At 41.0% G+C, this 15,187-nt stretch overlaps 1 protein-coding gene across 3 annotated transcripts in view; it reads left to right on the forward strand.

Annotated features, from left to right (window-relative positions):
- The window catches only part of txndc16 (thioredoxin domain containing 16), a 134,097-nt gene that overhangs the window by 25,182 nt on the left and 93,728 nt on the right, over window positions 1-15,187 (forward strand). For all 3 annotated transcript variants that reach the window (XM_041215252.1, XM_041215250.1, XM_041215251.1), the window contains 3 exons: window positions 2,150-2,306; window positions 2,593-2,759; window positions 3,297-3,357. In XM_041215252.1, coding sequence (XP_041071186.1) covers window positions 2,150-2,306; window positions 2,593-2,759; window positions 3,297-3,357 — 385 coding nt within the window. The remainder of the gene's footprint in view (window positions 1-2,149; window positions 2,307-2,592; window positions 2,760-3,296; window positions 3,358-15,187) is intronic.

The following is a 15,187-nucleotide window of genomic DNA, read 5'->3' on the forward strand; positions in this document are numbered from 1 at the left end:
AATCCACACTTGTAAATTTGGGTGCCAGAGAGTAATTAAGACTTGTTACCCCCATTTAAAAGTTACTTATATTGGCATGGATAAGTCCTAACTTTTTCTGGCAATTTTGGTGGGTAACTTGCGTAAGTACAGCAATCTCGTGCCCTTCCATGCATTTGAGATACTGACACTGAAGAAGCAGGGCAATTTGGACTGTAACATCCTGATTTCCACTTTTAACAGAGCCTGGGTGATCACCAGAAGTTATTGTTTGACTTACACTTTTATAATGGTGAGTGCTGGCAATCTGGTTGATATTTTTACTGCAAAATCCGATGAATGAGGAGTGAATGTATATAAAAATAACATATAATATATTATTTTACTGCTAAAGTCAAGTTGGAAAGTCCAACTGGTGTTAAGTAAATATTGAGTGAGTCCATAAGAATCACAAATGTATTGTTACCAGTAAAGGGAATAAAAAAATCTTTATAATTATGTGAGTAACTGAGAAAAAAAAAGGATTTTGGGGAGGCAGCTGATCTGTGTCATCTCCAACTGGGAAGGACAAGAGCAGCAATATCATGAGAATGCTGTCACTTTCTAGGTCCTCTCCAAATCACACGTGATTCTGAATTGGACGTATTGTTGTTCCTTCATTGTTGTTGGGTCAGTAGCCTGGGATTTCCTACTTAGCACCACTGCATGAGTGCCATTACCTCAACAGCTGCTGTGGTTCAAGGAGAAGGTCAGTCACCATCTTCTCAGGCCTACTGGGGAATGGACAGCAAATACACCTTTGCAAGCGTTGCCCTTAATCCCAAGAATAATTATGCAAAAAAAAACCCACACACAAATAACGTATTTGCGTTTAAAGCAAATACTGCAAATTCATCATGCAAGGTAGAGCCAATAATAAATGACATTGAGCCCACCACAGTCCAGAGTTTTGTAACCTTGCTACAGAAGTAAAGCTACTCTTTTTTTCAAAGAGAGAAAGAAAGCTTTTATATTCTGATTGTAAATAGGATTTTTTCTAATTCTTTCACGGAATGTGAGCATCACTGGCAAGGCCAGCATTTGTTGCCCATCCCTAAATGCCCTTGAACTGATTGGCTTGCTGGGCCATTTCAGAAGGCAGTTAAGAGTCAAACAAATTGCTGTGAATCTGAAGTCACATCTAGGCCAGACCAGGTAAGGATGGCAGATTTCCTCCCCTAAAGGGCATTAGTGAACCAGATGGATTTTTGCAACAATCAATAATAGTTGTGATGCTCACCATTACTGAGACCAGCTTTATATTCCAGATTTATTAATTGAATTCAAATTCTAAATTTGAACTCATGTCCCCAGAGCGTTAGCCTGGGCCACTGGATTGCGAGTCCAGTGCTATTATCACTATCCCACTGTCTCCCTCTGTTGCAGTATTGAGATATTGTGCTTCAAAGAGATATGAAGCAATCCTAGCAAAATGATGTGTTGTGCTTTACAAGCTCCAGTTTACATGGCGCCCTTGTGCTCCAACTTACTTTGCATAAAACCTACCGGTGTTCAGATGGAATTAAGGCTTTGGAATTGAAGAATGAATTAACCTGTTTGCATGTTAGAAGAATTTTCTAAAGAGTTTGTTGGATATTATTACAAATATATCTGAAACCTTTTTATATTCAGTATCTATAAGTCTTATAATTTTTTTTGACTTTGTCTTGTAATCTGGGCAGATCAAGGATGTGTGGGCAGATTTTGTAGCATAACCCTGCTGCACAAATGTCCTGGCATCCCTTGGCCCAGCAGTCTTTTGCTTGGGGCTTATTAGCCACCTAATCGAATTGCAGCTTCTGGGATCCAGGTAAGTACATTGGGCATGGACCCTTGCTCGTCCATATTTATGCCAGTTTGGAGGCTGTTAGGCATGCCTTTTTCTCTGAACAAGACCTCTTAGAACCTAGAAGCAGAAACTGCATATCTGGCTATTGCTCTATTCGCAGGCCTTTTGCCACTCCTGGTTGACCTCTGTAAGAAGTGCTGTGGAAGGCCCATTATTTATTTTTAAGTTGCTATTGGTAGTTAGCTGGAAACTTGCATTGTAAGAGGATTTCTGCTTCTGCTGAAATATCCTTGTGCTTCATTAGTTACAATGTTTTGATTTTCTTGTCATCTTATCATGCAGCCTGGAAGATCCAGATAGACTCTCAGCAAAACTTTGGTTCTGCCATTGCAAGATGGCCACAGATAGGAATCAGCCATGCAAGAGGTCCTCTTTTAAACAGCCACTAACTACAGTGAATATACATTCCTACCTTAAAGTGTTGGAAGCTCCGCTAGTGGTGAGCTAAGTATTTATTGAATTGGATTCACTGATAGAGAATTTTGATGTATTTTTAAACAATATCTATAATGTTTCTGCTTAATTAAGTTTATAAAGGTTGGTTACCCTAATGGAAAATACCGACGAGTAGGATCTTGTCAAGTGTCATGCAGATTCTATCATAATCTAAATCAGAAATACGTAGATTTCAAAAGGAAATATAGTGTTTAAAAATATGTACGATTGGCCTGTCCCAAGTCTGAGAGTAGTGCTGTGTTAACACTCCCATTTTTCCAACTATTTAGACGGAGGTGACTGTTCCACCAGAGAGAGTCTCTACGGTACATGTACAGTTAAAAATGCCTGTCGTGTTTATTTTCACACAAAGAGAAACATATGAGCATGACCGGATAACTGCTGAATCTGTAGCCTGGCAGCTACTGGGAAGAGCAGGAGTTGTATTAGTGCCAAGGTAATGTTGTTCAGAATAACTTCAATTTTAGAAGAACAAAAATAATTTTGCAATTATGGCAATTTTTTCAAACATTGAGATCGTTTAACGACTGTATATTTTGAAGCTTAAATTAAGTTGGATTTAGCTGAGAAGATCCTCATTTTAATTGGGCTAATTTGATGTTTGTCGCACAGTTACATTTATTCTTATCTCCAAACCATTCCATCCTTCTTTAGGAGGTTGGTCTGCTCCAGAAATGGACCTTCCCACAGCTTTGAGGTGCCATTGAACAATTTGGCATTGTCCTTTCTATTGTATATGGTCTGCTTGAGGATTGATAAACTTTTTAATTTACTCCAAGTATTTAACATTACAAGTGAAGGCACAGTACTTTAAATTTGCAACTAACTCAGCAGAATGAAGATTATTTTAAATGAGTGTTTCATCTGCCAATTATTAATTATCTAGCCATGCTAATTTGGTTTATAGAGCTTTGACTGTTCTTATTATAATTGCTTTTTAGTAAGTGATGCTATTTACATTCAACTTCAACAGGACCCAGCTACAGCCTAATGTGCCAGCAGATGTCACTGTAGGCTACAGACCTGCTGGAGGGGTATGATGTTTATTTTGATGAATTAAAACTTAGTTGTCTGCATCCTGTGCTGCACATAATCCTACTCATTCACTCTCACACACTTCCTTGCTGATCTTTATTGGCAAACTCTACCCACTCACCCTGCATCCTTGTACCTACTTAGCAATGATTTCCTTCCCTCTGGCCTTACCACATTTGCAAACTCACTCTGCCTCTGACCTCCTGCATGTCCTGCCCCTCCATGAATAATCAATGAGTGGTACAGTTTTCAACCAAATAGGTCTTATTCTTTGGAACTTGTTCTTAGAACCTGTCAGGGAGATATGATAATTTTCATAATGTTATTTGGAATTTATTGTGAAGTAGAGTAATAGTGGGCTGTGTGTCTAAATGTATGGAACTTAATTGAATTAGATTAAGGTCTGGTCTGAAGGCTTTGATGTGACAGATGAGAAGGTAGGTTTGAAATGCCAAGTAGGTAAACATGGGGGAAGTTTCAGAATGTGAGGTGTAAAGGGAACATTTGCATTTTTAAATAAACCAAAATAGTTTGAATTCAAAAGAGAGATGAAATGTTTCACCTAGCCAGGAGAAGTTAAGAAACAGTGTGATTATTTTTCCCAAATATTACTGGTAAAATTGGTACTACAATAGATTTTTATTATTAGAGAGGTAAAATCCAAAGACATAGTGAAACAATGGGAATTTGCATTCAAAGGGGAAAATATATATAAAGGAGAGAAGGCTGTGTGAAAGGGAAGGCATTCTAAGATCTAACAAGTGTGAAAAGCCTCCAGCCTCTAAGCCTCAAACTGTTGAATGCAAGAACTGACATTAAGAAAACTCACTTTGAATTCAATTGTTCAGGTATCATGTTACTTTGCCTGGGTCTTTTAAAATCTATGTGTCTTACTTATTTGCCTTAATGGAAGCGTAACTGGGAGTTAGATTAATTAGGGGATTTAGTAGTAGTTATAGTAGTAATTTGTAGATCTATGTATGTGCTAAAAATATTTTTTTCTATTAATAGAGGTTTAATTTAGTTTTGTAAGAAACTTATAAGACTTGGTGGCCTTTTTACTGAATTCAAAGCTTGCATCTCGAAATAAGTACAAATTGCAAATCATTGTGGCAGCTGCTTCAAGTTTCCCTCTGGGATTTGCGGCTTGGCATTTACCATCATCCTGCCATAACAGAACCTACTCAACTTGTTTCTTCACTCTTTTTTAAAAGCCTCCTTTCAATTGTGCCAGCTTTGCTCATGTTACTGATTGATCTGCGCTCTCTTATTGAAGTGTCCTTGGAGGTTTAATTATGTCAAAAATATTAGGGAAATCAAGTTGTTATTGATTTAATTTTACATACTTGAACACATTCTTTATATGGACTTCCACAAGACATTCATTGCAGTTCTTTATAAGATACTGTTAGCTTAAGTTGTAGCTCATAAAATTGAAAGCATAAAAATGGTTAGGAAATTGGCTGAATGGAAGGAGACCGAGAATAGGGCTAATGCACAGATACTGTAATTGACAAAATATGTGCCCACAGAGACTAAACTATTCACCATATTTCTTAATGACTTGGATGATGGGATGGAAAACCACATATCCAAATTTGCTGCTGACACACAAAATTGTAACACAATGTAGATGGAAGCATAAAATTACAAAGAGATGTTGATAGATTAAGTGAATAGACAAATCTGTGGCAAATGAGTTCCACTTTGGACCTTAAAGGAATAGAATAAAGTACTTTCTAAATGGTGAAGAACTAGGAACAGTGGAAGATCAAAGAAGTTTAGGGCCATGTACATAGATCATTGAAAGAACAGGTGTAAAAAATAATCAAAAAGGCTAATAGAATGCTGGTTTTTATATCCAGGGGACCGGAGTACAATGGGAGTAAATGTTATGCTACAAAACCCTGGTCAGACTGCACCTGGAGTACTGTGTTCAGTTATGGGCAGCACATCTAAGGAAATCTATATTGATCTTGAAGGGAATGCAGCGTAGATTTGCCAGAATGACACCTGGAATCCGAGAGTTAAATTAGAAGAAGAGAATACGCACACTAAATTTTATTGTCTGGAATTTAGAAAATGAAGGAGTGATTTGATTGAAGTTTTCACAATATTAAGGGATACTGATAGAGTAGATAGAGACAAACTCTTTCTGTGGTTGGTGAGTCTAGGAGTAGAATTAGACTTTTCAGTAGTGAAGTTAGGAAGCGCTTTTACATAGAAAGGTTGATAGAAGTTTAGCATTATCTTCCACAAATGGCAATCGATGCTTTGTCAATTGCTAATTTTAACAGAGATTTCTGTTCACCAAAGGTAATAAGGAGTATTGGACAAAGTCAGGTGCATGGAATTAAGTCACAGAACAACCATGATCTCATTGCATGACAGAACAAACTCGAGTGTCTAAATGGCCTACTCCTGCTCCTGTTTCCAAATTAGATCTTTAATTTTTCTCATTAAGCTTGTTCTTGGGTATGGTTTGGGCAACCTGCTTGGAGTGTGCACCTGTTCACTTGGGCTTAAGGAAAGCAGTGAGTTGGTCCCCTGCCATGTTCACCTGGGCTCAGCCCCTGCCATTTTTTCCTAGAATAGGCAGGCTTGCAGCTCTACTTGTGCTGTTCATAGAGATGGGAATCTCAGGTGTCCGTGTCTCCATTTAGAAGTAGCTTGCATCCTCTTAAAGAGGAGGGGCACCTTTAACTGCAATCAGTTACAATCACAGAAGTTTAAAATGGCAGGCCAAGGAAAAGCTGCAAGCCTTCCCCGCCCCCAACCACCAATTTCAGGATGTTGCTTTGCAGGTGCTGGTGTAGGAGGTCAGCAGGAGGAGAGATATCCTCTTTCTAGCTGGAGAAAGGAAGATATCTAGGTGATCTTCTCAGCAGTAGTGGTATGAGATAACAGAGTGGCTCAACACAAGAAGCAATGCAACCACAACCTGACTGTAAAGCAGATAGAAGTTTACTAAACTGTTAAGAACTGTTAAGTAAGACCCCTAACCTGTACCTTTCCCTGCTCAATTCTGTACCACCTATGCCCCAGCACTTACAAACCTTGCTTCCCCTTCTTCCCTTCACTCTTCTCCAATCACTGAAACACACTTCACTCCACCTCCTTTTGCTGCTACTGTAATAGTCTGCACTTGCTGCTGCTCATTTTTATTTTTCTCACCTCTTCAAACTTGTGCCATCTTTTACACACCTCTCATTATTGACCCTCATGTACACATCCTCAAAACATCCGATTAGAGCAACACAAACACACTCCATTCTTTCTTGAAGGACAAGCTGCCATGCAATACAAGGATGCAGGTGAAGACGGGAGGAAAGAGCCTGAGCATCCACCTGTGGACTGTCCCCAGTGGAAGACCAAGCCTTGGAGACCATGGGTGGGGTGTAAATGCATCAGGAGCATTGTGACTGCTGAGCTTGGAGAACACTCCTGGAGAATTTTTGGTTCAAATCCTTTTTTGCTTCTCAATGAAATCTCATCTCCACAAATTGAATGACAAATTGATGCTGCTTTAAGCAATTACTCCTCTGGCTCTGCTTACCCTTACCACTACATGCTAACTCTTGTCACTCAGTTCCATTTCATGCCCAGAAGTTTAACAGGTCCCTGGGAGGAACAGGGGAAGAAGAGGCATTACAGTTGAAGAAAATGCATCACATGGCTTTACCCGTGCAAGCACAAGTTTAGGCTTTGACTTCACGCATAGTTCAGAGGGCAGACTAGAGGGTTTGAGACATGATGATGTAGCCAGTGTTAGTGCACAGTGCAAAAGTAGAAAGATGGTCTAGAAAATGGCTTGCCAGAGGGAGAGATTATGTCTAGCCCTGTTGCAGGGTGTACAGATAGACGTTGAGGGCCCAACCTACAGAAGAAGACTGAAGGTTATGCACCCAGCACCTTCTAAAGTGCGCTTGCCTAACTGCTAGAGAGCATGTGCACAGCAACAGAGTATGGAAGATTCCAGCTTTAACTTGTTTGGGGTCTTGGGGCATCTTATCAAGATCATGCATTCAACCTTGGAGCAATGATAGGAATCAGACAGAGGAGTGAGGGTGTGTCTGTGGAATCCAACAATTTTGACAAATCCCACAGTCCTTTCCTCTTGTTTGGAAACCCCCATGTGGGGAATTTGACAAATTCTTGTTACTGTGACTTTCCTTAGAAGTATTAGTAGAAAACTAACATATTTCTTATGTACCTTCTGGAGTCTGGAATAATCCATGGACTAAGTTGCCAGAAACATTGCTCTTAACTGTGTAGGTGATTCTGTGCATGCCCTGGTGCTGGGCATCAGGTGTTGCCACAACAGATGCCATGGCTCAGTTACTGCCTCCTGATTAAACAAAGCTGCCTGAAACACTGTTCCTCAGCCAGATTCAGGTAAGATGATTCATGAGCCCTGCCCCCCTCCTTCATTCTCTATGGCAGCCATACTGGGTGGGATTAGGAACTAACACAGTGCTTCCCAAACCTTTTCCTGATGAGACCCCATTTCAATGCCTCAGACTCTGTGTGACCCTGGGAGGGTGGAGGTGGAGGGTGGTTACTTCAGCTGCTGAGCAAGGGGGAGAGGGATCGGCTAGCTTCAGCTGCTAGGTCAGTGGTGGGTGGGGGTAGGATTTCAGTGTGGTGGGAATTATTTAAATTTAATTTTTTTTAAAAAAAGACACTTTTTCACAGTCATTTTTTTTGCAGCAGCAATCGGGTCTTAAACATCTATCCCTTAGGCCACGTCCACCAATAGGAAAAAAACTCAAGGATTTAAAGGCACCTCGCAATGTTAACGCTCAGTCTGAGCTCCATGGCAGCCACCCACAGTTTAGGAAGCTCAGAACTAATGAGTTAGGTCATCCCAGAGTCTAATTTCATAAAAAGGTTGTAATTTAGGTGCAGGAACCTTATTTCCATATGCTTACTCAGTCAGCTGTTGCTAAGCACCAATTTTCCCTCTTTTTCATTGTGTTGGTTTATTCATTTAAGTGCGCAAGCCCTTTAAATTTTTTTGTGCAGTATGTATGTGCGATAACTTAAAGGGGCCAACTTGTGCTCAGTCTGTGCAGGAATTTCTGGGTTGCTGCACAGCCACAGAGCTGTGCACCCTAGAGAAAACACTGCTGAGCATCATCCATTGTGGTGAAGTATTCAAAATGATAAAGGGAATTGACTAACTAGATAAAGAGAAACTATCTCCTCTGGTTGTAAACTCCTAAATAAGGGGGCTCAATCTAAAAATTAGAGCTAGACCATTCAAGAGTGAAATCAAGAAATGCTTTTTCACACAAAGATTAGTGGAAACCTGAAACGCTCTTCCCCTATGTGTTAATTCAAATGCTCAAGAATGAGATTCATATATTTTTTGTTGAAAAAGGGTATCAAGGGATATAAATCAAATGAAGCTGAGTAAATGGAGTTGAGGTACAAGTCAGCCTGATTTGAATGAAGCAACATTGCTGACTTGTACCTTATCAGGACCTGAGGCTGTCTGTAAGCATTTTGACCCCCTCAGAGTTAGGATTCAATCAAACTTCGTTGTTGAAGCCTCAGTTGTCCAAGATGCTCTGGGTATGGCCCATAAAAATCTACCTGTTCTTGATTGTGACTCAGTGCCTCCTACTCCAGAAATTGCCTATGTGTGGATGTCATGTGAGGACGAACAAAGTTGGCTGTGCACCTGAGTCAAATGACTTGCTGACATTCATTGTCTAGGCTTACCTGAAGTAATCAAAGGGTTTCTTTCTACCAAACCCTTGCTGTTAGCTCTCAATTTGGTATTCATTATGTTTTTTGGCCCTAGGTTACAATAATTGGCAGAGTCAAAATCCTCAATGCTGCAGAGTGTGGATTGGCAGTTTTCTCAATACTAGATGAAGATGTGGTTTGACAATTCTTAGTGCCCAGGAATGGTAAATTGGCAAATGGTTGGCTGGGATCTTTTCAGTGATCCAGGATAGGTTTGACCACAGAGTGGGGTCGTTGGTTGAGGTTGGGAGTTTGCATAATTAAATAATTACATTGATAATATTGCAATGTCTTGATTTTAAAAAAAAATATTATGATCCCCAGGAGAGGTTACCACTGGACAAGCCTGATCCCAGGGTATAATCCAGCTTGATGGATCCTAACTTTTATTTGTTTGTTTAGCTATATGGAGAGTGGCTATTGAACAGAGTCACCAGAGCCAGCTTTTAACAAAAGAATAAAACATTTATTTAACAAGAAAAGATGAGCTATATTACAATACTCCTTCACCCAACTATGCCTTTACAGATATATATACAGATTTGTAAGGATAACGTGTTACAGAACTATATTATACTCTAATGTCCACAATAAGTACACAGTACTGGAGGTGTGTAAAAATAATAACAATAGGGTAATTATATAAGGTGATTTCAACTTTCCCAACATTTATTGGGATAGACATCGTGTTAAGGGCTTGGATGGAGTGGATTTCTTGAAATGTGTACAGGAGAACTTTTTAGGTCAATATGTAAAGGGCCCAACAAGGGATGGTGCATTGCTGGATCTAATTCTGGGGAATGAAGCTGGACAGGTGGCTGAGGTGGTGGTGGGCGAGCATTTTAGTGATAGCGACCACAACATGGTACAGTTTAAATTTGTTATGGACAAAGAAATCGACAAGTTGCTAAAAAATGTTTTGGATTGGGGGAGAGTGGATTTTAATAAAATACAGCAGGATCTGGCCAAGGTAGACTGGGAACAGCTACTTGTGGGGAAATCTACAGAGGTGCAGTGGGGGGCATTCAGAAAGGAAATGGGGGAGGGTACAGGCTCAACATGTTCCCTCTAGGGTGATAGGAAGGAGTAACAAGCCCAAAGAACCATGGATGACCAGAAATATTCAGGTTACGATGAGAAGGAAAAGAGAGGCTTTTAGAAGGTACAAGGGAAGCAAATCAGCAGAGGCATTAGTGGAGTACAGACAGTGCAAGGTGGAGCTTAAGAAAGTAATTAGGCGAGCAAAGAGGGGATATGAGAAAGCTCTGGCTCATAAAAGTAGGGAATATCCCAAGATATTCTCTAAGTATATCAATGGGAAGGGGATAACCAGGGAAAGAGTAAGGCCCATAAGGGACCACGGGGGCAATCTATGGGCGGAGCCAGAGGACATCGCTAGAATGTTGAATGAATATTTCACATCCGTCTTCACCCAAGAGAATGAGGATGAAGGTATCAAACTCGGAGAGAGGCTGCAAGGTTCTTAAGCAAATTGATATAGGGAGTGACAAGGTATTGAAGGTGTTGACAGGCTTAAAAGTGGACAAATCTCCAGGTTCAGATGATTTGTGTCCCAGACTGCTAAGGGAGGCAAGAGATCGCAGGGGCTCTGACCCAAATTTTTAATTCCTCTCCGGCCACAGGGGAGGTGCTAGAGGACTGGAGAATAGCTAATGTGCTTCTGCTATTTAAGAAGGGTTGTGGAGATAAGCCAGGGAACTACAGGCCAGTGAGTCTCATGTCAGTGGTAGGGAAACTATTGGAGAAAATTCTGAAGGAGAGTATCTATCTCCACTTGGAGAGGCAAGGTTTGATCAGGGATAGTCAGCATGGCTTTGTCAGAGGGAGGTCATGCCTAACAAATTGGATTGAATTTTTTGAGGAGGTGACCAAGTGTGTAGATGAGGGTAGTGCAGTTGATGTAGATGTATGGATTTCAGCAAAGCCTTTCACAAGGTCCCACATGGGAGACTTATAAAGAAGGCAACTGCACATGGGATACAGGGTAATTTGATAAAGTGGATTCAAAATTGGCTTAGTTTTGGGAGGCAGAGGGTGATGACAGAAGGATGCTTTAGTGACTGGAAGCCAGTGTCCAGTGATGTACCAAAGGGATCTGTGCTCAATCCCCTATTATTTGTCAGTTATATAGATGACATAGATGACTATGTGGGGGGGTAGGATTAGTAAGTTTGCGGATGACACAAAGATTGGCCGAGTGGTTAACATTGAGGTTGAGTGCCTTGGGCTACAGGAAGATATAGACGGGATGGTCAAATGGGCAGATAAGTGGCAGATGGAATGTAACCCTGAAAAGTGTGAGGTGATACACTTTGGAAGGAGTATTTTGACAAGGAAGTATTCAATGAACGGCATGACACTATGAAGTTCTAAGGAACAAAGGGACCTTGGCGTGTGTGTCCATAGATCTCTGAAGGCAGAGGGGCATGTTAGTGGGGTGGTGAAAAAGGCATATGGGACACTTGCCTTTATCAATCGAGGCATAGATTACAAAAGTAGGGAGGTCATGTTGGAGTTGTATAGAACCTTGGTGAGGCCACAGCTGGAGTACTGTGTGCAGTTCTGATCGCCACATTAAAGGAAGGATGTGATTGCACTGGAGGGGGTGCAGAGGAGATTCACCAGGATGTTGCCTGGGATGAAACATTTAAGTTATGAAGAGAGGTTGGATAGACTTGGGTTGTTTTCGTTGGAGCAGAGAAGACTGAGGGGGTGACCTGATTGAGGTGTACAAGATTATGAGGGGCATGGACAGGGTGGATAGGGAGCAGCTGTTCCCCTTAGTTGAAGGGTCAGTCATGAGGGGACATAAGCTCAAGGTGAGGGGCAGGAGGTTTAGGGGGGATGTGAGGAAAAACTTTTACCCAGAGGGTGGTGATGGTCTGGAATGCGCTGCCTGGGAGGGTGATGGAGGGGGATTGCCTCTTTAAAAAGTATCTGGATGAGCACTTGGCATGTCATAACATTCAAGGCTATGGGCCCAGTGCTGGTAAATGTGATTAGGTAGGTAGGTCAGGTGTTTCTCACATGTCGGTGCAGACCCGATGGGCCGAAGGGCCTTTTCTGCACTGTGATTCTGTGATACATGTAAACTTATAGGCGCCCTGTGGTCAGACACACCACTCTGAAACCAAGTGACAGATGCCACCTCAATCAGGTGCCATGGATCTCTCCTCAGCTTCACCCAGACACTTGTCACACTGTGAGTCAATCAGCCTCATCGAACTCCATCTTTTACACGAGGGATTCCAATCTCCACTCTCCAAGAACTCACTTCAGGATATTCTGCCAAACTGACATTTTCTTTCAGACGCTTTCCGCAAGGGTCCACCTCCAGGGTTTTGAACACTCCTTCTGATGTTCTTCTTCCCTGGGTCATCAGATGCATTCAGCAGTCTTCCACGCACTCTCTCTCACTGACTCAGCCATCAAAAGTACACTACTGTTTCACATGTCCATAGTAAAGAGTTACAGATCTTCAGCCATCTCTTTGGACCTTCTAACTTCTTACAAACTTGGAGCCTTTCTCCGCACTCCTTACTTTTGCTTCTACATACAGGACCTTTTCCAGGTTCCTGTCCATCCTTTTACTAGAAGGTCTTCTTGGGACTTTATCCTGTTCCACTCCCCAGGAATTTTGAGACTTTCTTCTTTAGCTTGGGACTTGTTAACAGTCCCTTTTTCCTTAGTCTCTCTCTGGTAGCTACTTTCAACCAACTTTAGCTTGGAACACGCTATCTCTCCGTACTAGATTGCTTCTGCCTGGCAACAGTCTTCACAGCTTCAAAACATTTCTTAACACAGATACAGAAATACAAATCAAACTTAAACATTAAAGCTAAAACTCATTCCTAACACTCTCAAGTACAAATATAACTTACTTAAACTGTCTCTCTTTCCTAACATTGTTCACTGAATGTGGGCATCACTGAGGAGGCTAGTATTTATTGTAACAACCAAGTTAGGAGGGGTGAACTGATTCCTCTCTTTTCCTATTTCTGAGTTGGTTATAATAGAGTTTTAATGTAAATGGGAGGTGACATTACTAATTCTGTATATATGCTTAACTGTGTATAGCTTGGTGCAAGAAATAAGCCAGCCAGATTTCTTAAGTTAGCAAGTAAAGAGTTAGTTTAATTGTTAAAATTCACTCAGGTGAGGATACAGAACTTACTAACAAAAAGGTTTAAAATATACGAATCTATCCAACTTTCACTTATGGAAAAATGCACGTACAAATACTGTGGCCTCCCTGCCTTCCCACCGCCCCACCGAAGCATGCAAAAAAAGAAATAAAACTTTAGGGTATCAGATCTTAAGACTTGGCCAAGCAAAAAGCATAGTCAGAAAAAAAATTATTCACGGATAATCCAGATGCTTATTTACAGCCGTAGGCTCACTTTCCACAGGAGCTGCTGGCACTTGAGCTTTTCACAGGAACAGTCATGACTGGTTGATTCTAATTTCTCTTGGAGACAGTGGTGTTGATTTGGAATCCTCCTTGAAGAACTCTTGGTTTGCAGCAGTGAGGTCTTCTGGTGGGTTTTCAAACCAAAACTTTTCTTAACACAGATACAGAAATACAAATCAACAGCCTATACAGCCTAGCTTTATGTGAGGTTTAAGAGAAAGAGAGAATGGGTAAGGCTGATCTCCTGTGGCAGTCTCTCTCTGACTATTAGCTCAAATGCAGTATATTTTACCCCAAAAACTAGGTCACATGACCTTTCTCTGGTTTCAATCTGGGCTTATCTTAACCACTGTCTCAGAGCTTTGCAGACTCTGTGTCACCATAAAGCAGCTTGTGTCCATCGCAAATACAGCATATTAGCTGCTATAGGCCAGTGTCCTTTGCTTAGCAAAAGTGTTCTTTTCAAAGAGTTCTATATATGTCCTACCAATAACATCATGAAGTAATATATGCTCAGCCAATGACATTACAAATTAATTTTCTATATAACACATCTTCATAACATGTTGTCCATTCCAAATTATCCTTGAGAAGATAGTATTGAACTGCCTTTACAAATCTTTGCAGTTCATGTGGCATAGGTACACCCACAGTGATGTTAGGGAGGAAGTTCCATAATTTTGACCCAGTGACAATGAGGCAATGGCAATAAATTTCCAAGTCTAGATGTTGTGGCTAAGAGTGGAAGTTTCAAGTCATGGTGTTCCCATGTGCCTGCTCCCCTTGTTTTTTTAGATGGTAGTGATTTAGAAGCTGCTGCCAAAGAAGCCTTGATGAGGTGTTGCTCTTCATCTTGTAGATGGTACACACTGTTGCCGCTGTGGGTTTGTGATGGAGGGAGTGAATGGCTGGGGTGCCAGTCAGTCAAGTGGTTTGCTTTGTTGTGGATGGTATCAAGCTTCTTGATTATTGAAGCTGTACTCGTCCAGGCAAATGGAGAGTATTCCATCACACTGCTGACTTTTACTTTGTAAATGGTGGACAGGCTTTGGGGAGTCTGGAGGTGAGTTATTCGACACAGATTTCCCAGCCCCTGACCTGCTCTTATAGCTGCAGTATTTATATGGCAGATCCAGATAAATTTCTGATCAATAGTAACTCCCAAGATGATGTTGATGGAGGATTCAGCAATGGTAATGCAGTTGAATGTCTAGGGAAGATAGTTAGTTTTTGTTGGAGATGGTCATTGCCTGGCACTCGTGTAGCACAAATGTTACTTGCCCCTTATTAGCCCAAGCCTGAATATTATCCAGTCTTGCTGTATACATGCAGGAACTGCTTCGTTACCTGAGGAGTTGTGAATGGAACGCAGTGCAATTGTTAGTGAACATCCCACATCTCATCTTATGTTGGAAAGAAGGACAATGATGAAGGTGCTGAAGATGGTTGACCAGGACACTGCCCTAAGGAAATCCAGTGGCAATGTCCTGATCACAAAACCAAAATGTACCTAACTCTAAAAGATAATCTGGCTCACTGATAATTAATGTATGGCTTTTATTTTCCTGCATTAATGAAACTGGGAATGCTTTTCCAAAAAAGTCAGTTTTTGAAAGGTAAGACTTTGGTTAATTCTGTGCTTA

This window comes from Carcharodon carcharias, chromosome 20 (genome assembly GCF_017639515.1).
Source record: "Carcharodon carcharias isolate sCarCar2 chromosome 20, sCarCar2.pri, whole genome shotgun sequence".
Taxonomy (NCBI): Eukaryota; Metazoa; Chordata; class Chondrichthyes; order Lamniformes; family Lamnidae; genus Carcharodon; species Carcharodon carcharias.